Raw genomic sequence first — 27,964 nt, forward strand, 5'->3', positions numbered from 1 at the left:
GAAAGCTACTTAATTAAATTCACATACAAGTATGTGTAAGTATTAATTTGGCAATTTTAACTCTTTAAAAGAGGGGAGGAGCCATTAAACAGTACTGATAGCTAGCTAAAAATGATAAAACTGATGCTGTAATTCTGTAAGCTGAATTTGGCCGCCGAAAATGCTTGTGCTGTAGTTGAAGATGCTGACATTGATAGGTAAAAATGCTGAAGCTGATGGCTAAAAACGCTTAAGCTGATAGCTGAAAATGCTAAAGCTGATAGCTGAAAATGCTTAAGCTGATAGCTGAAAATGCTAAAGCTGATAGCTGAAAATGCTTAAGCTGATAGCTGAAAACGCTGAAGCTGATAGTTGAAAACGCTTGAGTTGATAGCTGAAAATGCTGAAGCTGATAGCTGAAAATGCTGAAGCTGATAGTTGAAAATGCTTAAGCTGATAGCTGAAAACGCTGAAGCTGATAGCTGAAAATGCTGAAGCTGATAGCTGAAACCACTAAAGCTGATAGCTGAAAACGCTGGAGCTGATACTTGAAAATGCTGAAGCTGATAGCTGAAAATGCTTAAGCTGATAGCTGAAAACGCTGAAGCTGATAGTTGAAAACGCTTAAGCTGATAGCTGAAAATGTTTAAGCTGATAGCTGAAAACGCTGAAGCTGATAGCTGAAAATACTGAAGCTGATAGCCAGATAAAATATTAGCCAAATGCCAAATTAGCCTCAAGACTAAAAAATTAGCCAAAACAGCTAGCATGTAGCTGAAAAAAATAGCTAAACTACAAAATACCTTAAGGGGCCATATATATGATTTTCGTAAGCCTTTCAGAGTGAACTATATCCATGTATATGATCATATATTACCTTTGGAACACAAAAAACCAAATTAGTTATGAAATAATAGTTGTTTTTTCCTACCCAGAAGTAAAATGACTATTCCTGAAGCTCCGCTAGCGGCTGTGTACCGTCTGCTGGAGGAAGCTGTGTGTCTACATTTCTCCTACAAAAATAATCCAAACTTCTTCAAAGATGGCTTTAATAGCCCTAGCCATCGCTACACTGCTTCACAACACAAACGCTTCTGTGCCGGTTTGGGGTGTCTTAAAAGAGCGCCGCGTCTAAAGTGACGAACACCTGTTTGAGCTGGAATTTATTGAAGTCAAGACACAATTGGAAGAAATACGGTATTCTGCATCTAAAATGAAAGTTTTTTTGCTGATCACCACTAGCTCAGTGGAGAAATTGAGTGTTGTGTTAGTCTTAGGACGGAGCTGTCAGAGCAGACTCTTCATGGAGGGAGCGGTTGCTGCAGACAGTGCAGGTTTTTAGAGGATTACTTAATGCATGAACAGAATAAAATACCGCTTTGAGGTTCTTTATAGTGAGTAATAAAGAGTAAAAGGCATTTAAAACCTCAAAAAGCAGATTTTTTCATGGTAGGGCCCCTTCAAATAACTGAAAAAGCCTAAATTAGCCAGCTAGCATGTAGCTGAAACATTAGCTTAACACCAAAATAGGCTAAAAATAAAAATGCCATAATGGTCCAAAAAGCAAAGACAAATTTAAATGTTAAAGTAGGAAAAATAAACAGAACAAACAAAGCAAATCACTTTCCCATAATTTGTGTCATGACATATACTTTATATTATATTTTATAAATGATTTATAGTATTCATATATGCTTAATGTCATTATAAATACCCTATATTATCAATGTATATCCTTTATTTACTGTATTTATTGGTGTCTGCCCATATTAGTCAGTGGTTGGGGTCCTCGTCTGTGCCCCGGGGTCCTTTGTTTGGTGAATCGCCCGTGACCGCGAGGGCGTCACAACACGCACCGTTACGCAGCGCGTGGATTGGTCCGCGCGCGTGTCAGTAGCGTCTGCGGGGGCGGGGGAAGAGAAATCGAGCCCTGTGCTCCAGTTTTCCAGCCGTCCACTGATGCCAGCGCCGCCGCCTCTAGTGGGTCAGTGTCATGTCATCTATTAATAAAGTGGGAGACGCAGGACGAAGAAACCAGGGAATCCGCATCCGCGAGTCCGCCGCGCGGACGATCCCGCGCGCACGGAACGCCAAACAACAGAGCCGCAACTTCCGATAGACGCGGACGCCCTTCATCCACGCGTTCATCCGCCTCCTCCGGGCTGCTTTTGTCTCCTTCACCCCGCTCGGCTCCGGAGCTCTGCCTCCGCTCGTTTGCGGTCAGCCATCGGCGCTTGTTGGTAAACACGGATCCCGGCGGCGAGGACTCCCTCTGGCGCATTGATGCACCCGTTTCAGTGGTGTAACGGTGAGAACTCGCTTTCTATCATCGGTTAAAATAAAGAAAAGGCCACCGAGATACACTGGATGCAGCCCTGGACTCTGAAGTCAGCAGCGGAAGGGCTGATTCTGGTTTTATTCATCTAACAAGTCCAAAAAAGCAGCTTCCAAATACATTTTACTAAATTGAATTACACAAATGTGTGAATGACTCACAACACAACAACTTTCCCTTAAATTGATTCAAGTCCACTGAAACACATAGATGCTATCATCCAATCAGTTCATCCATCTGAGGCTGATTTATCTTTATAATGTCTATTTGTCTGTCCATCCTTACATTATTTTATTAATATTATATTTCTTTAATTAATTTTGGATTTCATTCTGATTTGATACGAACACAAAAAATCAGGAGTTTTAAGATCACGAGTCTAAATAACTTCCCTATTTCGCCTTCATTCCCTTTTTTAAAAGCTCCTAGAATAGTAAATTATTCTTGCACAATGTAAGTCCTCAGCCCTCCTGCTGTCATAAAAACGCTCTGACATTCTGCAGGACACTTTATGAGTCAGTCATTATGCCATAACTGTTAATTACAGAGCTATGAAGCATATCTTAAATGTTTCAGATTCTGCTGTTTAATTTTTTTCTTGAACACGATGGATGGAGGTTTGAAAATATGTGAAAATATAACTTTTAACGATCCACTCCAATGAAAATAGTGTTTTTTTGCAAGAAAACTAAGCTTAAAAATGCATTTCTGAATACTTCTTAATTCAAATCGCTGTGAATCAGGAGCAGACGAAAAAATTAAGATCATACCTACAACAGCTACCCCTCTCTATTCTTATACATCTGCTTGTAGATGACTAGATCCGTGGATGTTTTCCTCGTCCGAGCTGCTCAAAACTGTTCATTTTGCTAATATTTATTGCCATTTTTGTTGCACAGCTAATGTTAGGTTGGGGCTGTAATGAAGGGATGATGGGAAGTGGAGGCAGGGTTCCTCCACCCCAAAACTCAGAGGTGAATTTCTAATGAACTACTGCCGCTCTGCAGAAACTATGTCCTAGAAAATCACACATTTGAAAAAATAAAAATAGTCTAAAATCATAATTAAAAGTTCACTTTGAAAATAAGTCTGGTCTTTCTGTGATTGGTCCAGAGCTCCTTTGTTTTAACTCCTGTCGAACCACAAAGCTGCTGTCGTTATGCTAACCGTGGAACGTTTGTGGTGTTTGTTTACCCAGACTTAGTGTATTACTTTCACCTCTTGTTTTACACTATTTACCGTTTCAAGGCTAAAACCTTCAGCAGTTTTGTCATCACCAGACAAGTGCGGCCTCCTCATGGCTTTGAAATGGTGTCAGTGCCTCGCCGTGACGGGGAGGCCTGGTGAAGATGATGGATTGGTGGTCTTTTTTTTTTTTTCCTCTGACTTTGCATGTTTGAATGCAGCAGCCTCCTCTGTGGTGGTGTTCAGACTAGAACAATTACCCCCTTTGTGCAGCTCAACTCCCCTTCTATTCATAGGATACGGACACAAAAAGACACACACAGCTAGCTTGTGTTGGAAAAATGAAGCGAGTATCAAGCGGCGTCTGTCCTGCGTGGATCTTGCTTCTGCACGGTTTTCGAGTTTTGGGGCTCAACCTATTTTCTTACTACAGCAGCCTTCTTGAGCGTTTCCTCTCCTCTGAACTCCTGAATATTTGATGGAAAAGCTCTGTCTTCAGTGCAGCAGGAGCAGCTTTGTGTGAAATCGGCATATATAGGACAAAAACCCCCCACCTGGCATCCCGTCTCAGGGAAAACATTCATAGTCGAGGTGTTTCACAGCTCCTTCAAACCACTGAGGGACTCCTCTGACAACACAAGAATCCATCTGACACAGATCTGAAAAGTTCCGCTTTATCGCCGCCGTGCATGTGCTACCTTTGGCAATGGGGGCGTCTCATGAGAAAGCCAATATGTAGGTCAGCGGTCATGCCAGGCCCCGCCCCAAAGCAAAACTCATCACTTATAACTGTCTGATTCTCAGTCATGCAAAGGTGCTGGAATAAAAACAAGTCTGTCTAACCGTACGGACAGTTGCAGCAACCTGACCCAGATTTGGTGGGTGAGTCTTACAGCAGGTGATCTGTGCCATCAGCTGTGCACCGACATGGTTGCAGAAAGCATCACTTCCTGAGTGTCTCTTTGTCTTCCGATGGAGTTTGTTTAAGTCAGGCGACGATTGTGGAGAAGAAGAGGTCAGGACGTCGATTTGTTTGTATGCTGACATCCTCCTGCGTCCAGCTGTGACTGCAGAGGTTAAGGTCATGTCCTCAGAGATATTCTGGGAAACCAAAACAAAAAAATTCTTTTTTTTGATGATCTGCTTCGATCTTTTGTGGCAAGAGAATCAAGTTTTAAAGTAAAATATCTTTTAGAAAAATATCAGACAGATGTCAATTTGATATTGTTAACTTGAAGTATTCTGACAAATTCCTACAGTTTGGAAGTTTACAGTAGCTCTCAGAATAGTTCTGTTTGCTTATATTAGTTTGCAGCAGCAGATGAATAAGCGGAAACTGTCTTTTTTCACCTTAAAATGTGTGGCTTTTTGGTCAAATTTGGCAAAAAATGTAAAAAAGAGGAAACAATATTGAATGTTCAGCTATTTATTTTTATTTATTTATGCTATACTGTACTAAAATATGACTTGTCAGGAACTTTAAAAGTGCTGTTAGCTATTTGGCTTTATGCTTGGCTAAAAATATGGAGAGAAAACAGACTCATCCCAGTTGGTGCATGCATAATTCTTATTTGTGCGTAACTTTGGATTTGTGCGTGTGTAATTCTTGATTTGTAACTCATACAATATATTTTTATGTGTGCAATTCGTGCTTAATTTTTAGTGATTTAAATTTGTAATATATATATATATATATATATATATATATATATTTAATTTTGTAATTTTCTTATTCACAAAATATATTGTATGAGTTACAAATCAAGAATTACACATGCACAGATTGGGGTGAGTCTATTTTCTCTCCATATAAACAGGCTAACATTCAGTTTCAATATAAAAAATGTGCAAAACAATATCTGTGAATAAAAATGGTCATGTGACCCTTGGTTTTGCACGAATAAAAAACTAAAGTTTAAATAGACTTTTCATTGGAAGTGGTTGCTTAAGCGAGCTTTGCTGCGGCTGTTGTGAACGTAACTTTAGCTGGTTTAGCTAACTCATCTTCACATTTCCAAAAAGGATAAAATTCTCCCGTTTAGCACCAGTTGGACCATTTCAGACTTAGAACATATCAATTTCTGCTCATCCACAGAGAATGAAGTGAGGCGTTGAGAATTATTGATCTCCTCATTCAGCATCGTCTTCCGTGAGGCGGAAGAAGTAGAAATTTTAGTTTGTTGCTTCAGTTGTTGGAGTGACAGGGAATACCAGAATTAATTGAAGTCGATCTTTACAAGAAAACAGAACACGTACGAGTCCTAATAAATCCCTATGTTGGTTTGTCACAATAACATTTAGGGTTTGCTATTATACATTATTTCATCCTCTGGCTGCCAAAGTTCTACATAGATTTTTGTGGATTCAACAAAGTTATGTTTCTCACTGTTTTAAGTTTTTTTTCCTATTTCTATTTAATTTATTTCATTGTTAAAGATCTTTTGAAGAACTTTGTTGTTTCTCTGAAAGAATGGAATAGAATAGAACAAAACTTTATTGATCCGACAAATGTACCTTGTTACCATAGTTCGATTAAAACAGTAAATAAGACTAAAATATACTTAAAAATTAATAATAATAATAGGAAACTAGGAAACTGTTAGAACCAGCCAGGTGACCACTTTAGGCGCTTGAAGATTGCAAATGCTTACTCTATGCTAGCACTCACTGGTTTTACGTCATTCAAAGGCTCTGATTTAATAAACTTAAGTGTCTTTTCATCAACCCAATCCTAACTTTGTTAGTCCTGCAACCACAGTGTCAAAGTAGAGAACAGAAATATAAAATAAAAACACTTTTAACAAAGAAAAAGCATAAATCGGTGCACAAAAAGGGGCAAAACCAAACCCTGAAAGCCAACATGAGCAGGAATAAAATACATCCGTCTATTTTCATATCCCACAAATTCTCTTTTTGGGCTTACAGGGCTGCTAGAGCAAAGATGGGGACATCCTGGACAGGTCTCAAGTTTGTTGTAGGGCCACACAATCTCATTCACACCTACGGACAGTTAATGTCACAGCGAACATGTGAAGCATATGTTTTGGACTGTGGGAGGAAGTGACTGGAAAAAGTCCGCACATGCACAGGGAGAACATGTAAACTCAACTCATAAGCTGCAATTTGAACCAGGCACCTCTAAATGTGGTTCGAGAGTGCTAATAACATAAATAATAAGAAACTAAGAGACTCATTGAGGTAACAACTGAACATGTAGCAGGTGTGACAATAAAACCACGTGGGAGTAATCAGCTGAGAGATCAGAACAAACCAGGAGAGCTCGACAGAGCAGAAAGTAAAAGCCACTCATCCAAAAGCAAAAGACTGCAGAAGCAAAATCAAATTTGTAAACCAGGGGTGTCAAACTCAATGTGGGTTCAGGGGCCGCATTCAACCCGTCTGATCTCAAGTGGGCCGGACCAGGAGCATAATAGCCAAATAACTTATGGTCAACTTATTATCTGTACCTTTGTTTTGTTTTTTTCTCAGTTGGATTTTTTTTTTTTTTAAGAACCATAATTCGCCACAGAAATGGGCTAGAAACTTGCTTTTTCCCCCCAATATCCTTTATATTTTTTTTCTCTCCATGGCTTGGCTGGATTCAACCATCTGCTTGACACTCCTGATCTAAACCAACAAAAAACCCGAACAAAAATCAGAATAAAAATGCAAAATATTCTGTTCAGTCTCCAACTATAATATTATTTTTTAAAAATTGTTCCTAGTGGTCTTTTTATTATGATTATTCGATTTATTTTGCAAAATTACAACATTTTTGAAGACAGTTTCTGCAGAGCGGCAGACATTTTTATTAAATTTACCTCTAAGTTAAGCGGAAGTAACCCTATGCTGATATCCCGTTATTCCATTGCTTCTCAGTTTCTCCTGCTAGCTTACAGCCCCTCACAAGCCCAAGCTAACATTAGCGGAGGAGCAACAAAAAACAGTAATATTGGAGCCGATCGAAGAAGAAAAACTGAGACGTTAATGGACTTTCGTTGTTGCTGTGTCACAAATTTGATCAAAATCTGCAAATGTTCTCCTGATCCATCATGATTTGAATGAAGAAATACTCAGAAACAGTTTTAATCTTAATTTTTTTTATTAAGGTCATGATAAAAATGCCGTAAAAACATAATTTTTGTTTTAAATAAAAACTCAAGGTAAACCTGGTTCAACCTCTCAAACATAAAGACGAGCAGACATTACATTGTTTGGAGGAGAAGCTCCAGAGGAACCGCTTCAGTGTACTGCATGTTTCTGGGGGATTTTAAAGCTATTGATCTTTAACTATTCAGCTGCTTTGTCTGCTAATTAGTACCAAGAATTGAGATGAAGGTGTGCTAATTAAAGGATGTGCTGCTGTAGTGTAAAAACAAGTACAGGTTGTCCCAAAATGTTTGTTCCCATGAAAATCTACAAAAAAGAGGTTATCAGCAAACCGTGTCTTGAATTAGCACATCTAATTCTCTGAATTTGTGATGCTGATCTCACAAAGGCCCTTTCTCCCACGCAGACACTGACTTACTATTACTTCCACTCAAAACACAAGCGGGGCTCTCTTTCTGTTTATCTTGGTACATGGTAATTTCAAATCAAACTTTGTGGCACTTTTCCAACTGACATAACTCAAAGGGCTTAACATTAAACTATTTTACAATTTTATGAACCAAAAGCAATAAAAGCTTATTTTTAAAATAACTTGGTCGACAAGTTCGTGATATTCTGTGATTTGATTGATGAAGTCAAGGATGCAAATATAGCAGAATTGTTAATATGGATGACAAATTTTTGATAGTTTCTGAAAGCTTTTCTCTCTCGAAGTAACATCCGAATCTGGAGGTTTCAGACTTTACTGGACGTCCTTGTTGGTGTTGGAGCTTAACAGATAAATCAAAACTGGAGCGGAAAGGCAGCAGACTGTTTTCTTTTTACTGCTACCTATCCAGCTCCATGCAGCATTTGTTCTTCCGTCTGTCTGCGTCTGACCTTGGCTGCAGACAGAAACACTACAGTGGTGATTGATTTCATGGTAGAACAAACACACATGCACACCCCCTGTGCATGTATCGTCTGTTTTATTCTGGAACATTCTGCAGAGCTCTTCAAAAAGGATCCGTTTCATAGAAGATTTGCAGAAAAACATTTAGATTTGGTTGCTTTTACAAAAAAATATGGTTTCCATTTTTTTCATAAGTACAAGTTAGGGATGTCCTGATCCAATCGCGTGATTGAAAATTTGGCCGATCATGTGGTTAATGACTCGATCGATATCGGATGTTGTCTCTTGATCAGTATCAGATAATTAATTTATTCTCATTGCGATCAGCACTTTCTATTTCTATTTCATTATTCCAAATGGATACTCCACTAGAAGTCTGCACCGGCGCACGCCGCTTTCCTCCTTCAGAATCTACTGGAATAACATTGATCATGTTAACAATTTAAAAAGTACAGTAAATCAAAGAACATAAACACTGGAGCTCTGGTGTTTTTAGGGATACGGTTCTGTGTTCTCCACCTTTTTTTTTTGCTCAATCTCTCTATGTTGCATTATTCTCACATATCTGTAGCTCTCCATCTCCTCTACTTCTCCCAGGATAAAAACACTTTTGAACGTGTCTTTTTTTCCTCCTTGCATCAGAGACGAGATAGTTTGCTCCACATGGTGTAACAAAGTAGTCCACAGTTGCTTTGCTCTCATGGATACACTCAGGAATTGCAGATTCATCAGAGCATTTCTGAAGATGACAGAACACCCTCCTGTGCTGCCAAATCATGTTTTTTAGGCAGAGACTTTCATGCTCACAAACTGAGGTTCACAGGGAGGGAGGATCTGTTCATCAGGAGGTCAAAAAGCTGAAAGCATGTTTTTGTGCATAAATGTATCAAATCTGAAAGACTTTAGCTGTATAGTCAGGTGTGATAGTAGTTATGTCTCTAAGATACCCATGATGCTGATGTTGGGGCATCAGATCTGGAGTATTTTAGGACTAACGTGAAATATTTTAGATGCTAGAATGATACAGGATGTCCACAGGGCTGAGACCTTTCTCTGATTCCAATTTAAGTTAAAAAAGTCCAGCATAAGTTTATTTTTTTTAAGGGCCCTTCGTTTATTATATGGCCCCTTAACAGTGAAAAAAGGCAAAAAAAACAACAACTAAAAGGTTAAAACAATAAAAAAATAAACTAATGTAATATAAAACAGCTGACATAGTTCAAAATAGCACCTCTGATTATGCAATATCAAAAGAAAACATACCCAAACCAGGCAAAATAATCTAAAATGAGCTTGAGGGGGTGTATTCAGAATGGAAAAGTCAATTGGTTCGGATTTAGTCCGCTTACTTTGGTCCAGATCGAGTCCTGAAGCTTGCGTTTGGTGCGTATTCAGACTGTCACTTAGCTGACTTTCCTGTTCCGGATCTGGCTTATAAACAAAATCATGTGACTAGAGATCTCTTCAGTCATTGGCCAGGAGTTACGAGGGCGGAGCAAAGCAACCAGTGAAAGAATAATGGAAGTTGTACACTTCCTTGTTCAGTAACTCAAATTTTATGTTTCACTGACCAATTTTAAACATCAGTATCATCAGTATCCTGGACCAGGGTCCACTTGGGTGTATTCAGATGGAAAATTTGTTCCAGATTATCAGGGGAAATAAACTCTGGTTTATTTTAAGTGGATCAAATGTGACCAGTGTGAATACACCCTAAAATTCCCAGGAGATTAGGGTGTCGTGGTCCCGCTTTGGAGCTCTAACTGGAACACGAGCAGTTTTGTTTTGGACATTGTCAGTTGGAGACGCTATAGGGATGACTGACATACTTTAAAATAAAGAGGATTACAATAATCCAGTTGTAATTAAGGCATTATCCACTCAGATTTGTGTTTTGGTAAAAACGACTTCACTTTCATCAAATGCCTAAATAAAGGAAGCTAGTCCTTGTAGTCAACCCGTCCATTTCTGAGCATTACTGAAGAAGACTTGGGGAGAGTTTGGATCACTTTTGCTGTTATTAGGATGAACACAACTCTGAAAAATAAAGTAACAATTCATTAAACTCCCTCCTACATTTTACAATGACAACAATTTGAAAGAGGCTCTCCTTTTACTTCTTGTGTCTCCCCTTCTCCAGGGTGCTTCTGTGGTTTGGGACTGGTTTACTCCAACAAGTCGTGCACCATGCCGCCCATCACCTTCCAGGACCTGCCGCTCAACATCTACATGGTCATATTTGGAACAGGCATCTTTGTCTTCATCCTGAGCCTGATCTTCTGCTGCTATTTCATCAGGTGAGGGTTTACTGCTCTGCCTAAAATCACAATTTAAAATAATTGTAGCTGCTAGTAGTTTATTGCATTTATTTAGGAGCTTTATCAGAACTTTAACAAATAGATCTGCAACAATGCAGCGGTAAAATGAGATTTTCAGCAGTTCTAACTTTCAAAAACAGTTTGATAAGCTGCCCACCTCACTGTAGAATGAAATCTACTCTGAACACTCCCTCTAAGACACATACTTTCACATGTTTTTAAAATACTGTGAAAATATCACATGCAGAACTTTTCAGCTGGTGTCTAACACATTTGTATTTTTTATAACAAGTTGTAAAAAATCGACAATAAATTCAAATTGAATTAAATTAGGTAAAAGCGTGTGAATGCACACTCAGATACAGAAACAGTTCTTTAAGTATCTGTTGAGTTATGCTCCAAAAACTGTTTTTTTGCAATAACTTTAAACAACATTAATGCAATTTCTAGGCATTTTTTCATGCAATGCAATCACTTTGTGCAAAAGTGTGATGTTTTGACATAACGTGTGATGATGCATGGTAGATGATCTTCACATGCAAAGCTAGAGATCAGCAACATTTTTAATATAATTTATGGTACATCTGCAAATTCCTAAATAAGCAGTTTTTTTCCTTAACTTTCCCAAAGAAAGCACATTTTCCACCTGACTTATTGGTGTAAAGTATTGATTGCAAACACAGATTCGAGTCCTTAAATTGCTTTTTTGACTCTTTCTTAGCAGTTCAAACTGAAAAATTTTCTTTATGAACCCAACATTGTTTCCTGAGTTACATAAGAACCCAATTTATATAAAAATAAACAAATGATACTTGAAATCAGTTTAAAATGGTTCCTGAATCTAAATTCTACGACATTTTATTAAAAAAAAATAGAATTACAGAAATGAATACATTTAATATTGTCGTTTTTTGGAAAAGGTCTGTACACTGAAAGGATGCAAATGTGCATGGTTTGATTTCTGTTGTCCAAGTTTGGGAAAAATAAAGATATCTGAATTATATTTTGCTTGATACAATTTTATATCTGATAGGAATATGTTCTCTAATTTGATTAGCATATTTCTTCCTTCTAAACTGTTATTCACAGATGTTGTAACATCCCTGTGCTTTATAGATCACTCTTTGCCTTCAAAGTGATTAAAATTATTGAATCTTTATTTTCACTTTTAATTGAATAAAAAGTGATTCAAACAAATTAAAAAAATATTCAGTTAAATGAGGAACCTACTTATGACCTAAATGTCAAACGATTTTAAAGGCAAAGAAAATTGTGTTTTCAACACGTTCTTGTGGCATTTACCTCATGATGTTATTTCATCTTATATACGATCTTATATAAAGAAAATTAAGATTTAAACTGCAGTTTTACTGTATTTACCTCATTGTGAATCAAGAACAGATGTAAAAATGCTGTTAGCAAAAGTCAGCCAACAGTTAGCCAACTGTCCCGCCCACAATTCAGAGATGATTTTCAAATGACTCCTGCCGCTCTGCAGAACTTATGTCCTCAAAAACAACACAGGTTTTTAATTTTTAATTTTTTTTTTTAAACAGCATAATCATAATTAAAAGAAACGCTGGGAGCGATTTTAAAATAGATTTAAAAAAGGATTGGACTAAAGATCAGTCTAATTAAAAGTTAAAGACTGAAAATAAAAAATAAAAACTTTAAGCAAATAAGTTTGCAAAACCTCTTGATGTTTTTGACCATTAAATTAGCTCATCTTAAAAAAATCTGTTGTTAATTTATATTGAAAATAAAATTCTATTGAAACAAACCTAAATGACAGTAAAACATATCATTACATAATAAATGCAAATTAAAATCCCACTTAAATAAAAAATTTCAGCAGCCTTTTTTAAAATGTATTTATCTATTTAAAAATGTGTTTACATTAAATTAATTTTCAAAAAACACTAATTATTTTTACAAAAGATAATCAGCGTAAACACTTAATTTGACATCTCACTGAGGGAAAAATCTCTTTCAGTGTGGTCCATTATCATAGAGACAGTTAACATGTTGACAGGCGGCAGACAGAAGGAGGCTGACAAAAGAGGAGGAACACGGCGACCTCCTCTAGCAGACTATGAACTCCCTGATGAGCTGAGGGAGCATGTGTCTGCAGGACAGGATGTGAGGCAACAGGAAGCTGCTCCCCACAATGCGTGTGGACAGCAGTGAGCTCAGAATAAACCCAGCCTGAATAGTGCACAGCGAGACCATCTTACACAAAAGCCTGCGTTAGAAAAAAAAAACCTCCTCCAGGAAACATCAGCACCTGGAGGAGGAGGAGGAGGAGTGTTAGTGGGTTCGTGCTCGCTTCACATGAATCAGCATCTATATTTGGCACATTACCCAGAATTTCATTATGTGGTACAATCTTTTCAATTTAATTAAGAAGTATTATTAATTGGCATGTTATTTAAACAGATTTTAAGAAATACGCTTCTTTTTGTTGCTGAAATTATTTAGTTTAGCTTTTTATCAAAATGCTCTAAATCTCTTTTGTCAAAAAAAGTTAGTGTAGCATAACTTAATTTCAGGATTGTCTACATCTTTCCTCCTCCTTCAAGATATAAATATATTATAAGCTGTATTTAAATATAAAAAGAAAAACAGTTCATTTAATATTTTAGATTAAATTAAACCTGCCTCAGTACACTGCCAAAAGAGGTAACCCAAAATAGAAAAATAACACTAATCTTAACAAGGAAACCACTAGTAAAATTATCTGTCCACGTTGTAAATTATTATTATATATTCTATTTACTGACTAGGAAATCTTAGATATTAAAATCTAAAAACCGGGAGTTCCTTATAACTATTAAAAAAATGAATAATAAGCTAAATAAGTCGAATTACTTGTCATACAGCCCAGTAATATGTATTTTTTTGTAAGTTCCTGTCAAATTATTTGTATTGTTTGTAAGTTTTTATGTACCTAATTGTAGTTTATTTTGATTGGAGTAACAAAAAACTTGTGTAAAAAATGGAAAATAATCATTATAAAACAAAATGTGAATAAAATGAGATCTGAAAACATCTAAAATTAAATCCTCATAAAATCTAAAACTAGGACTTGTTCTTTAAATATTAATCGTCAATTTTTTAAAAATAAAAATAATATCAATGAATGCAAGTACAACTTTTATTGAACTTTAAAATAACCTCTTTTAAATTTGCCCAAAACGTAACATGAAATTTGAGTTTATTTGACTATTAAATTTTATTTAATGTCGAGAGTATAGAAAAAAAGGATTTTGACTAATTTTAAGAACTATTTCCTGGTTTCTAGAGCCTAGTTCTTAAAGTCTCATTTCAACTATATATATATTTTTTATAGTAGAATCATTCCCAGTGCTTTTTAAATCATGATTATGCAGTTTTTAGCAAAAATCTAAAATCTCAAAGATTTTTTAGTAGTGCGGCAGGAGCTCTTTAGAAATTCGCAGGAGTTGTTGGACTGGTGCAGAAGTTAGCCTTGGCTAATTTCCCATCATGCCTTTGTTTACTCTCTCTCCCGCTAGCTTGCAGCACCTCACAAGCCCAAGCTAATATTAGCGTAGCAAAAAAATAGCGAGCAATAATCAGAGCTTTCCAGCTGTGCAGTTTTGATTGATGGCGACTCAAACGAGGAAATAGAAGACGTTCATGGATCTGTTTCTCTACAAGTGAATGCTTGTAGTGGAGAAAGAAGACTTTGGCCCGCTTATTACAGTCGTCACAAACTATAGGGTTTTGTCTGCTCCTGATCCAACACAATTTAAAAAAAAGTACTCAGACACACAGTTTTAATAAGAAAAATGCTACCAGAACATGTTAAGAAAAACACCTGATTTTTATTGGAGTGGGTCTTTAATGAAACAAAAATTATCAATTTACTTTGAGAAAAGTGTAGATAAATGTAGAAAAAAGAAAACTTAAACAACTTAAAACCTGGTGTAATATACCTAATCTCTAAAAGCACAATTTTAAATCTCTGCGAGTATCAAATAGTTTGCATTGTATGAATTGCGAGCACATACTTGTTCTGATGAAGGAGCATTCCTCCCGTGCGGCTCAAAGACGATCTCATAAGCTCGGCGCTGAAAGAAGCAAACTTTAATCTTGTTTGAAAGAGCCTGTTGTCTTTCCAAAATGACCTCCTATCAACATATTGAGGCTTGCTACCTTTCTCAAGTTGCAAACTTTATTACCTATGAAGCCTTTTGAGAAATTAATGGGTGTTAATTTGTCATATTTTATTTAATAACGCGAGCAAAGAGTTAAAACCTCAGTATTTAACAGCAAGTAAAAGATGTGGAGGTGACAAGCGTTTTTCAGGGACGGATCACAGCCCTCCTGCTTCTATCCGAGAGCTTTCCTCTGAATCACAACCTGACTCACTTCCTTTGGCTCCATTAACAAGCTGAATGTGGTCTTGGGGTGGGAGTGTGGTTGTGAATTCATTTATAGAGCGGGTGTTTCATTAGACGGAACAGTGAGTGATGAATCCCTGCTGGAGGCAGGTTTCCCTTTGTCTCGCTCCGGCTGTGTGTGGGGGAGTACGGCTCGCTCCAAACTTTGTGATAAGATCTAAAAAAAAAAAAAAAAAAAAAATCTGTTTCCGTGCTAATATTGTTCATGAATTAGATTCAAGAAAATCCCCAAAACAGCATCATTCAGAGACTCTAAACATGATTCTATCTTTAAAATTGTGGTATTTTTATCTCGTTAAAAGACAATTCCGCTCATTTATGTTCTCCTAAATCGATACAAACAGATAATAAAACTTTTCTTTTACTTTTTGATTAATTTTAGGGAAACTTTTAGGCAGTAAAATGTTCTAATTTTAGGAAAAAATATTATTTTTTTATGATATAGACAAGAAATGTCTTACTGATTAGAGGAAGAATGGAGGGAAATAGTGTCATTTCAATTTATCTTGGTTAAAAAAATGTGTTTTCATTATCTGTAGTAGATAGTTTGATAATTTGAATATGAAAAAAGATACAATATGGGGTTCCTGAAGGAGCTGGAAGCCCAGATTTTAATTTAATCCCCCTTAAAATCCCCAAATCTCATTTAAATAAACCATTTTCTAATTAGCTTTCTAAAATAAGGTCGTGTTAGGGAATAAAACAAATTGGAAAGGTGCTCATTTTTTAAAATAAAATTACTGATGAGTACAGGAATATGAGCCATGTATTACTACATAATAATTTTGTAGTCAGTTGACAAAGATTTTTTTCAGTCTTTGTGAACTCTGTGTTCTTTTCTGGACACAAACTGACACCAGCAGGACTTTTTTCTCTCGTTTTTGAGTGACTGTTGTTAGTAAATGAATGCAGAGTAGCTAAAAATTCACAGTGGGAACAAGACAATGGTCGTTTTACCTGTTGGGATGTCAGTTGTAGAAAAAAAAACATGTCAGGACGTCGTCTTCCACTAGAGATGTTTTATTCACAAAAAACTCAAAAATAGAAATATTTCTGTGATTGCAGCAATTGCAAACTACTATAGTCTAATATTGAGAATTTATGCTTTCATTGACATATAATCTGCCTGTAGTTTATTTGTTGTCCCTTCCAAAGATACAATTTATATTCTATTACCTATTTATATGTTGTTTTTACTTACAAGCTAAAAATTATTTCAGATTTACACATATATTCTTTATATACTTTCACTTTTTAACACCAAGTTTTAGCTCCTTTAAAGGACCACACAATTAATTGATAGATTTCAAGCAGTTAAAAAAAACAGGGATACAAACAATAAAAACAAAAAATACAAAGACATTTCAAGATATTAATTAGTAAGTTTGATTTTATTCTTTTTTTAAGTATTGTTAGCTCTACGACAACTTTAAGGGTTGTTTTTTGGTGTAATGAGTTACAATTTGAACTTTCTATATCAATATATCTCAAATTAAATACATTTTTAAAAATTGATGACTATAGCATTATTTTGGATCTGTATTCTGAGTCTGTGAAGATTCAGGTCTTCCAGGTCAGGTTAGTACGGTGGCTCTGAAGTTCAAATCACATCAACAAATCACTCAACGCTAATATTCGAAATCACATTAAAAAGCAAAACAAAAATAAAAACAACAACATTATATTTCAGGAAAAACAATTTAAAAACCAAAATGCATTTTCCCCCAGAAATCAAAAGGAAAGTAAACAAAAAAATGAATGGAAAAAGGTTTTTATTATAGAACTAATGCTGAATGTGTTTCATTTTTGGGGAATTCTGTTTTGGATTCTGATTTTTTTTTTTATTTCTAAAATGTAATGCTATTTTTTACATTATTTATTTGGCTTTTGGCTTTTTTTACCCTTTCATGCATGAATTATGATTAAATCAGTTCGGATTTTTTAAGAAATGTTGTTTTAGAAAATAAAGTTTTTTCTTTAAATTCTATGATGATATATTTATCTCTCCACCAAACATCAATGTAATTACATGTAATTTGTTATTATATCTTCAAATAATTTGAATTATGGTATCATGTTGTAATGGTACCTCCTCTATCTCTATATCTAAAACATGGTTAAAGACAATGTCTCTGATTGAAAACTCAGCATCTATCATCATCGGATCTAGTTTCCCATCAAATCTATGAACTGTTATTTCTGAACTGAGCATCTTCTCTTAGCTTAGTATTTTATGGTATATTATCATATATTTGCTAGTATCAAGTATTGCATGAAAAGGTTAATTGCCGTTGTGATCTTTAATATGTTTTTGCGTTGAATGATTGGCTGGTTTGATTTGTACTTCAGGGCCACCATAGATCATTGCTGGATTTTCTTCTCTAGCCCAATATCCTATAATCTATAATCTATCCAAAAAATATTTGTTTTTGAGAAGCAAACCCGTTTTGTGATCCAAAAATTACTGGAATGATGTCATTCTGTTTGGGAAACAGAGACATAAATCTTATTTTGGCTCCACTGTGTACTTTTATCAAGTCACTCATTCTCACAGAAACCTGCAAATTCTCCAGAGGATCCAAACAACAACAGCAGCTTTTAAAAACAGGAAGACTGACTCCTGCTACAATGCAGCGTTCCTCGTGTCCTGTGAATGCTCCGAAACAGCTGCAGGATTCCTACCTTAAACCTCAGAGCTGCAGTGACACTTAAATCAGAAATACTTCAGCAGAAAGGGCATGTTTGAGGTCACTCCCTGCCACATGTGAACGTATAAACCCAGTCAGCTGTTCGTTTCATATAGATTAAAACCTTAAGGTGGAAAGGTTTAGTCACTATTAAAGTGATGTTAGAATCATTTTGAAAAAGCAAACGCATTTATTGGGACTGACAGGTCTATCAGTGATCCACAATTAAAAGCTTTAAAGTGGGGTCAGGTCTGAGGAGTGCAGAGTTCACAGCAGAGAAGAAGACGACGATTCACTCATGAAGTGAAAAACAGGAACTTTAGCAGGTTTGACAAATAAGTAACATCAATATCTCACTCATGTGAAACATGTGGACACAGACAGAAGCAGATTTTTAACATCAAAGTGGCTCCATCTTTTGCTTTTTTTCCTCACCATTTATAGCAAAAAATGGTGTATAGTTTTTTTTAAATATAAAAACACAGTTTGCACAATTATCATATCTTATATTATATACTAGGGATGTAAATAAGCAAGAGTCTCTCAATTATATGATACACGTTTCACGATACATATCGATATATATCCCAAGACAGTAAGAGAGACAATATTTCACTTTTTTTTTTAAAGATTATGACGTTGAAAAAGACTTTATCTGAATACAAATACACCTTTTGTGTCAATAAATGGTAAAATATGAACATTAAGCAACTGTATCTCATAGAAAAGTTGATTTAAACCATTAATTTTTTTAGACCATAATTTACGTAACTCTGATCAAAAGTTGCTCCTGTTTTCACAATTTTATATAAAAAATTATATTGGAGGGGAAATTGTAGGGATTATAGATATTTCATTGAATCTTTTCAAATCGGAAAATAAATCAAATTGTAAACTTGTAGGTTGAAACAGAACTGAAATATAATCCTATACCTGTAACTTGACAATTTATATTCAAATGAAGCTGTTGGATCACATGACCACCTTTTGCATTTCTTATTGGAAGTTGTAAATTATTACTCTAATAATGTATGAATTATTTAAAATTTGAAGATAACAATGAGAAAGACTGTTTGATTATTATTTAGGCTAATATTGACTCAAAAATCAATATCAATAAGCTTTTTGCTGCTCCCCCGAAGCTCCGCCCCCTATATCTGGATGAGGGTTGACTTAAACGATACTTTTTCCAGAGCATCTTAGCAAGATGTCATCATTTGTGAGTCTACTTTCACAGCAAACAAAGCAGAAAATTTTTGTCTGTGAACTCAAACCACATGAAATTAAAATTTATAGTTGTAAATTAAAAAAAAACCTTCAAAATTTGATTTAAACCTTTAATGACAATTTTAAAATGAAATGCTTGTGAAGGTATACAATAGTAATTGTGTGTCCTTGTAGAAATAACACAAAAGTTAGTGACCTTTGCTTTAAATGACTAACCAATTAATTCTATAATTTATCATTTTTTATCCTGATTTACTTTAGATTTAAATACTAACTGTGCAATCACTGGAGATTATCAGAGATGACCTTTTTGTGTTCGATTCAGTGAATTTTTGACTTTTCTAAAGAATTGAGTTTGCAGAAGCTGGTTTGTGATTCTTTTTTTGAGGAAACTTTACCAACTATCAGGATGGTAAAAAGGTTTTTTTAGGAGTTTTTCCTTACCGGGAGGGAGGGTCTAAGGGCAGGGATAACCAGTTTTAATTAGTCTTAGTTTTTAACTATTGTTCATATTTTGAAGCCCAATGAGGCTATTTTCTTTGTGATTTTGGGCTTTATAAATAACATTGAATTTAATTGAATTAATTGATTTTTTTCCATGCATCCGAGCAACTTTTGGTCTATTTTAAAATAGTTTCCAGTGGTATTTTCATTTGTCCATTTTAGCCAAAATCAGAAAACTTTGTGCTGTTTTTCTAAGACATAGTTTCTGCAGAGCTGCAGTAGTTCATTAGAAATTTGCCTCTGAGTTGTGAGAAGGACCGTTGGTATAGAGCAACGCCGGCCCCACTTCCCCTCTCTGTTGCAGGGCATAACAGGGAGCCCACCTAGCTTGTTTTTAACATCACAATTATGCTCTTTTTCACACTGATTTTTTGTCTGTTCCTGATTCACAACAATTTGAGTAAATAAATACACAGAAATACAATTTGGAGCTTAATTTTCTTTATATATGTGACAAATGTCACAAGAACATCAAAAACATGATTTTTATTGGAGTTGGTCTTCAAGTTCCTCTTAAATTTGTGATTCTATATGAAGTTCTATGAAAATAAAATAACTTTTTTTTTATTTAGGTTTTATTGTACAACATTTTACAGATAAAGCTAAATACTTTTTTTAAAAAATTAAAGCATTTTTTGTGCTTAATATTAATACAATATACTTCCAGACTATTACAAAACTGAACCAGTAAAAGTAAAAATGAAGAATTCACAAAAATCTGCAAAGTTTAAAGAGAATGTTTGGTTCTTTTAGATTGTTCCTTGCTTAATACATGAAGTCAAACGCTGAATTCTTTGCCGCATTCTCCACCCTCTAAACATTTCACCTCGTTTTCCAGCTCAACACATGCAAACCGTGCATCCTCACATTGTTCACTGAAGCGCTGTTTGCAACAACTCCTGTAAACAATCAACTCCATGACAAAAACAGAGATAAACGGCTAAATCCTGACGGTAACATTCCTCGTTTTCCCTCTGAAGATTGTCTCGACCTCGTAGGGAGTCATCATCCCGTGTCACTTTAGCTGTTGCTGTGTGTTGGTAGCTTCAGGATTAATTCATAGACAGTGGCAGACGTTTAAGTCTAAGTTTAGTTGTGTGAAAACAGAAAGCCAAAAATAACCGCCTGAATAGTCGCAGCTCGCCAACTGATAAAGATCTCCTTTCCATTGTTGGCTTTTGTGGGGTGGTGCGGGGATTCAAAAGACCCAACATGCTCATTAGCTGTGTTTGTGTGCAGCAAAGTGTGCGTCTGTATTTGAATGTAAACACTGTGTGTGAGTGTGTGTGTGTGTGTGTGCACTTGAAGACAAGCATCTTATTGTCTGTACTTGTTCAGATGACAGTTATTAACCTGGAAAAACCCCTCAGTTATGCAAATGTTGTCGCAAAGAATCACACAATCCAACTGCACAAATTTAAATCTTAGTCTAACTTCAGCTGGTGATTCAATACAAGTCTGTTTGAAGAAGTTATCTACAGACACAAAAGTTACAAAAACCTGATATGTAATTTAAGTTAATTCACTGAAAACAGAATAAACCCTGGGGATTTCCTGTTTTGTCTGATTCATGTAATTGTTATTTTATCCTTGGATTTTAGATTTTGATCTGCAACATATTTCAAGAGCATCTGGAAAAAGCAACTTGTAACGCCCTGTAGAGCTTCTGTATCGTTTCTCGATGCTTACAGTTAATTCTGGATCTAAAAAGTTATTTCAAACATCTGATTTTACACAAAAGATATAGAAAAACCTTTATTGTCATTGTGTACATGTACAATGAGATTAAAAGTTGTCACTGTATCAGTGCAAAAACATATATTTTACTGTACTATTGTCATGTAATGTTTTCTTTTATATTTATAATTATATTTAATATAATGTGTTTTTGTCATATTTATATATTTGTATTTATAATGATGGATTATTATAATTATTTGTGTAATATGAATATTTGTTTTACATTTTATAACTATTTTATATTAATAATTTTAATAAATATATTTTTTAATATTTATAATTATTTAATGTTTATTTTTAATTATTGTTTTTTTATAATTACTTTTTTAACCTCTATCAATGTGCGTAAAAGTATGTTTTTTTAATAACCTTTGCACTTTATGTGTATTTTTATGTATTTTTTATTATTATTTTTGCCATAAATCTTATTAAATGTTGCGTGGACTAAAAAGCACTTTTTAAATATCACTGTCCCAAAGACTATAAAGAAGATCTTTCTATCTTTCTGTGTACGTTTTGTGAACAGTATGTTGAAAACGATAGTTGAGTAAAATATTTATATATTTCACAGATAAGAAATAAACAAATAAATAAATAGAGTAAATCTGACATTTTTGTTCAGTTGCATAATTTAAACTTTATATCTCTGCTGACTGTAATGCACATAGAATAAAGTTTTAACACTGGAAACATGTTTTTTTTTCTAAAGCTGCTTTTCCTCACTGTTAGTAAAACTCCAAATGTAAAATATGTGAAAATATTTTGCTGTATGCTAATGCTAAATGTGTTAATATGTTTGTTTCTCTTCTCTTTAACAGCAAACTACGACACCAGGCTCAAAGTGAACGCTTTGGGTACAGAGAGGTGAGACTGGACCGAATGTTTGAAAGTATGACTGAACATGGGTTTGGGGTGAGGACAAAATGATACCGATTTTATTCAACAGATTCTTCAGATGTAGAAATGGGACTTTTTTCTTTTCATTGCTCTTTTTAAAGCTCATTGCATTAAGGGATGTTTAAAAAAATCTGATATGCAGCAACATTTTAAGAGGTAAATGGTCCCAAAAATAAAATAACAACATTAAACTTTTAATAATTAGATTTCGTGGGAGCAGATCGATGACACGCCTGTGAAAGTATGTCTTCACTAAAGTTGCAGAATCATATTTTGCATACATTTGTGAATTGTCCAAAATAGATTTTAGTCCTAATTGGAATCTCCTTGTTAATTAAAAAAGGTTCATAACAAAAAAAAGTTTTAAATCCAGAAACACTGTTTTATTCTCTGAAACTTCTTTCATTTGAGATAGACCAAAGCATTGAGAAAGCTGTCATGTGATTGCATACATTTAATTTTAAAATGAGACAAAACATAGGACTGGTTTAAACCCTTTCAAAATAAAAACTAAAGAAAACATAAAAAAAATTTCTGTGCTTAAGGGAACATGCAGGTTTTAAAGTGTTGTTTCCTTCACTTTAATCCTTAAAAGTCTCTGAATTCACAGTTGCGTTTACTAATCACATTTACGCCACCAATAGTACAGCTTTCACTCAAATATCAACATAAAAGTTTTTAAAAGTTATTAGCTTTGAATCTTAGGTTTAAATGAAGCATAACAAGAGTTTATATAGTAACACTTTATAATAAGATTCCTTAACAAGCTTTATTAACACATTAACAAACATTATTAATGTGTTTAAAGGATGTTTATAAGACATTTATTAAAGCAATAAGCCAAATAAGGTTTAACATATTAAGTAAGATTCACTATCATCTAAAGTGAGACCATTGTCTACAAAGGCCATAATAATAAACTGCATACAAGCTTAACAAATGTATTAACAGTGTTTTGCAGATCCTCATCTAAAGTGTAACCAAAAAATCTGCTTGAAATCGAGTTTTTTTTTTCCAGTTTCAGGCTCATTTTGGTATTATTAAGTAAAATAATATGAAGATATGTGGAAAAAAAGATTTGAGGTTACACTAAAAAAAATGATATTGAACATTTCCACAGCAAAAACCTTTTAAAGGAGCAACATTTAAAGTTGTAAAAATGTTCAAAAGGAATTTCAGCTAAAAGTAAAGCAGAGCTAACCACTATTTACTTCAATTATTTAACATTTGATGCATCTTAAAACCTAAAAAAGGTAAATAGGAATAAAACAATGTTTGTTTGTCAAGAATTCTACATATTTTTTGTCAAAGACGTTTTAATAAGTAAAGTGAATATCACTCCATCAAATTTTTATTAAAATAAACTATTACTCATTCTAATATTTTCTAGTTTTTTATTATGAATTTTAAATGTTTTGTAGATTTTTGTGTCATTTTTTATCATTTATATTTTAAACAAAGTACCTTTTATTTGCTATTATTTAAGTCATTTTTTAATCACTGTTTTTCTTGCAGGTCATTTTAAAAGGAGACCCCAAAAAGTTAAGTCTTCATGGGGTAAGTTTGATTTTAAACTCTGAGAGTTTCATACCATGCATATGTCACTTCTGACTCTGCGCCGTCTGTCATCCGCACAGCAAACGTGCGCCGTCTGTCTGGAGGACTTTAAAGTGAAAGACGAGCTGGGAGTGTTACCATGCCAACATGCTTTTCACAGGAAGTGAGTACTGAAAAGTCTTCCTCAGTGTTTGTTGCCCACTTCACAGCTGCCGAGGCTTTTTAAAATGAGGAGCTGAGGATTTAGGAGATCACAAAGTTGGATGAACTTCATCATTCGGTCACATCCTCTGGCTGCCTGTTCCGTTTCAGAGGGGAGGAGGCGGAGCCAATCTCCCATCAGTGCTGGAAAAATCTACAATTTTTATAAAATCAAACACCTTGATTGTTAGTCACGCTTTAATTTATGCCTTTAAATTGAGTTTTAAATAATAATGCACTGAATCAAATGTTTGCAGAGGTAGACTGCTCCAAGTTGGTTTCAAAAGAAGCTACATTTCGGGGGTTCTGGATGAGAATTTCTTAAAGCTTGACAGAGATGCAGACCAGTTCCTGAATCTGACTGGGTCAAGAAAAGTGGTCACCCTCGTGATTATTTATCTGTGAGCCAGATCCTCAATAGAGGGCTGTGTAAGCCCAGTAATCCTCTCTGCAGTCCTTACCACACTCCTCAGAGCCTCACTCTGTTTTTTATACCAGCTCCCCTTCTATGGACTCAATTTAGTAACAGGAATTAAAGAAGTACTTTTCTGGAACTACAGAAAACCAGCTCTGAAAGGGTTTTAAAGACCCATTCCAATGAAAATCCTGCTTTTATCACGTTCTTGTAGCATTTTTCTAATGATGTATGAAATAATATTGAATTAAAATTTAGTTTCTGAGTATTTCTTCATTCAAATTGTGTAGGAACAAGAGTAGAGGAAAACCTGCGGCTTGAAAAAGCTCGGGTTTGTGACGCAACAACTGCCATCGGCGGGCTAAAGTCTCCCTACTCTGCTACAATTCTGAGCTGCCATCTGTACCAAAATTGTACAGCTGGATGGCTCCGATATTGCTCGTTGCTTTTTAAAATTATGCTACGCTAATGTTAGCTTATGGGGTGCTGCAAGCTAGCGGAATAGTGTCAACAAAGGAATGCTGGGAAATTAGCTAATCTAACTTCTGAAACCAAAAATCAAATTTCTAATGAGCTCCTTCTGCTCTGCAGAAAATATGTCAGATCAGTGGGAACAATTTTACAATAGAAAAAATATATAGTTTGAGAGGAACTTTAAAGATTATTCATCACTTTATTTAAAGTTTCACTCTGATCATCCTTTGATCTCTTTTTAAAGCATTCCATGTGATCTTTTAATTATGATTATTTCATTTTTAGGTTAAATTTAAAAACCTGTGTTGTTTTCTAGGACATAGTTTCTTTACTGGTGCGGAGCAACCCCCGTTCCCATCACCCAAAACTAAGACCTCTCTGTTTACACTCCATCCTGCTAATTTACAGACCTACTCACCCCCAACCATACATTACCGGTGCAAAAAATATGGCGAGCAATATTAAAGCTATCCAGCTGTATAGTTTAGAACCAGACGCCAGCTCAGATGAGGAAAACAAAGACGAACATGGATCCATTTGTCTACAAGTGGATGCTTCATAATGGAGCGTAGCAGGGAGCTTGTGGCCTGGTCAGTAGAATTTCTAAAAAAAAAAATTCAAACTGCATTTTTTTCTACTCCTGGTTAACAATTTGAGTAAAAAAAAATACTGAAAAGTGCAATTTTAATCTTCATTTTCTTAAGATAAATCTTCCTCATCACTTAGAATTTCTGCGTCAAGATCTAGAAACTCCTGAAATATTATACTTTATTGTGGAAAACAAGCAGGAAAAATTAAACATCATGATACAGAAGTGTATCCCAGCTGGACCATTTTAGCACGTTAAATTTTTGATATATCTGTTAATTAACAAACACTTTTGAGGACGCATCTTATCCAATAAAGAAATTGTCACTTAAAGAAGTTTTCATTAAATAAATCCGGGATGAAATTTAAATTAAGAATGCTAGTACATGCCCCCCGGAAAGTCAAAAATTCTTAAAACTTTTTCTTTAAATAAGCAAAAGAACCTGGCCGCCCAGACATCATTAGCAGGAAGCGGAAAGATTTCAGAATTGTGGCACTTTTTAAAAAAAGTTTTTAATGTGAATAAATGGTGAGCTTAAAATGGGGCAAAAAAAGAAAGGGTAATTGTTTAACTACTTCAAAAAAAGATATTTACAAAAGTGTTTATATTTGTAAAACTTCTGGTTCTGGCTAATGATGTCTGGGCGCCATCTTGTCTGCATCCAGGTCCTCTTGGGAGAAATCCACCGTTAGGTTAAGAAAAATGGTAATTCGTATTTTAAGAAAACATTTTTAGCCAACAAGACATCCAAAACTTTCTTGATAGGATTATTTGACTTACAAGACAGAAAACAAGACAGCCTTTTGTCAAACAAGTGTCTATTTACTTGCTTAAGATCCAGTTTTTGTGGTTTAATTTTAAAACTCCTTCATAGATCACAATTTCAGCGTCCTTTGGATGAATCTGGATAAATTTATCAGCGGAAAACTCACACAACTTTTAAAAATGTAATTAAAAAATTATATTTCAGTGGGTTCATGTCTTTGTCTTCCTTGCAGGTGCCTGGTCAAATGGTTGGAGGTGCGCTGCGTCTGCCCCATGTGCAACAAACCAATAGCTGGGCCTCCAGAGCAGCATCACAGCATAGGGACTCTACTAGATGAACTGGTGTGATCCTTGAGCCGGCGTGGGCGGAAGACCAGCGGTCGGCCACACCCACCGGTGTGACCGACAGGAGAAGGGAACACCTCTTTGCCGTTAAAAAGCACCAACATTATGATCACAATTTGGGGTAACCTAGTTACCACCCGGAGAAAGACTCTTAAGAGATGCAGTTGCCTAGCAACAACCTCTGTGAACGCAACACAACACCTTCAAATGTCTGAGAGATTATCTTCAGCCGCCCACTCGTTACTCCACCACTCTTCTTTCAAGTTCCCCCGTTATTTCCCCCCTCTGCTGCTACCGTCAGTGAGGTTAACAGCACCGCCGGGGGGAGAGGCCGATTTTTCAATGAGACGGATGAAAGCCGTCGGCGAGAGGCGCCGTGGGTCGTGCATGTCACGGTTGGCACAGGCATGAAATGATGCCCATATCAGCTGAAGCACCAGCAGACAAACCCTTCAGATGAGGGGATTGGGACACATTTAGCCTCCTTTGCTCCGAGTTCCTGTGAGAGGCACAAGATTGTTTTTCAGACTTTGTAAAGTAAATGTAGAAAGCAGAGTAAGTAACACTGCAGTGTGAACAGGTTTGACCTAAAACATTTTTAAAACAAATGTAGATTTTTGACATTTTTATCATGTCTTATTTCCGTAGCTAGACCTCTTTCCTTATGTAGCAAACGTCTTTATTGAGTCAAACCAACTAATTTCTTCTCATTTTATGTGAATTCATGTTATCTATTTTTGCCCAAACATGCTATTGTCTTAATCGAAACATAATTTATTTGTTTGTTTGTTGTTTTTTCTAAATGTTGCACTTTGAAATAGCAAAAAAAGAAAGGAAAAAACCAACCAATTTTGTCATTTTTTATTGGTAGACCACAGAGCAGCAGATCATCTGTTTTCAATTCAGCGGAGTGAAGCAGCTGGGAGATAAAGACAGCCCCCGTGCAGCCCTCTGCAGGCCTTGAAGGCTTCGTTTTTGGAAGCGGAGCAGCATTTTTGTGGCATTATTGCATGTGATTCCCTTTTCCTTTCCTCAGTCTTAGGGTGGATTTTTCTCAAAGCAAAACACTGCCTAAATTGAGCACAAAACTCACAGAGCACATTGTGAAGACAGACGGAACACTGTACAAAAAAAACATGTTCATGAGCCACGAAAAAGGTAAATTTTGTCGCATTTTCTGCACAACGAGAGAGAGAAGTGTTACTGACCACATTCCACGTTTTGTAAGCCAACAGATGTACATAACTTGAAATGGTAATAAAGTTGTCTGTTTGCTCAGCATCTCACTTGATTTTTGACTGCGTGTTTGTGGCGCCACCG

General features: G+C 35.4%; 1 protein-coding gene across 1 annotated transcript; it reads left to right on the forward strand.

Annotated features, from left to right (window-relative positions):
* The first annotated feature begins 1,878 nt into the window (after nt 1–1,878).
* rnf122 (ring finger protein 122) lies at nt 1,879–27,930 on the forward strand. The gene is made up of 6 exons (XM_024276140.2): nt 1,879–2,287; nt 10,642–10,798; nt 22,220–22,265; nt 23,814–23,855; nt 23,936–24,018; nt 26,533–27,930. Exons 1-6 carry the CDS (start codon nt 2,263–2,265, stop codon nt 26,645–26,647), a joined length of 468 nt encoding a protein of 155 aa, XP_024131908.1. The 5' UTR covers nt 1,879–2,262; the 3' UTR covers nt 26,648–27,930.
* Nucleotides 27,931–27,964: the final 34 nt, after the last annotated feature.

Source organism: Oryzias melastigma, linkage group LG9 (genome assembly GCF_002922805.2).
Source record: "Oryzias melastigma strain HK-1 linkage group LG9, ASM292280v2, whole genome shotgun sequence".
Lineage (NCBI taxonomy): Eukaryota > Metazoa > Chordata > Actinopteri > Beloniformes > Adrianichthyidae > Oryzias > Oryzias melastigma.

Excerpts from the sequence above, each read along its gene's own strand:
- rnf122 (XM_024276140.2), top strand. The coding sequence starts at position 2,263 with ATGCACCCGTTTCAGTGGTGTAACG. Across the intron at positions 2,288-10,641 it reads CCCGTTTCAGTGGTGTAACG|GGTGCTTCTGTGGTTTGGGA; the intron begins GTGAGAACTCGC and ends CCCCTTCTCCAG. Across the intron at positions 23,856-23,935 it reads AAAAGTTAAGTCTTCATGGG|CAAACGTGCGCCGTCTGTCT; the intron begins GTAAGTTTGATT and ends TCATCCGCACAG.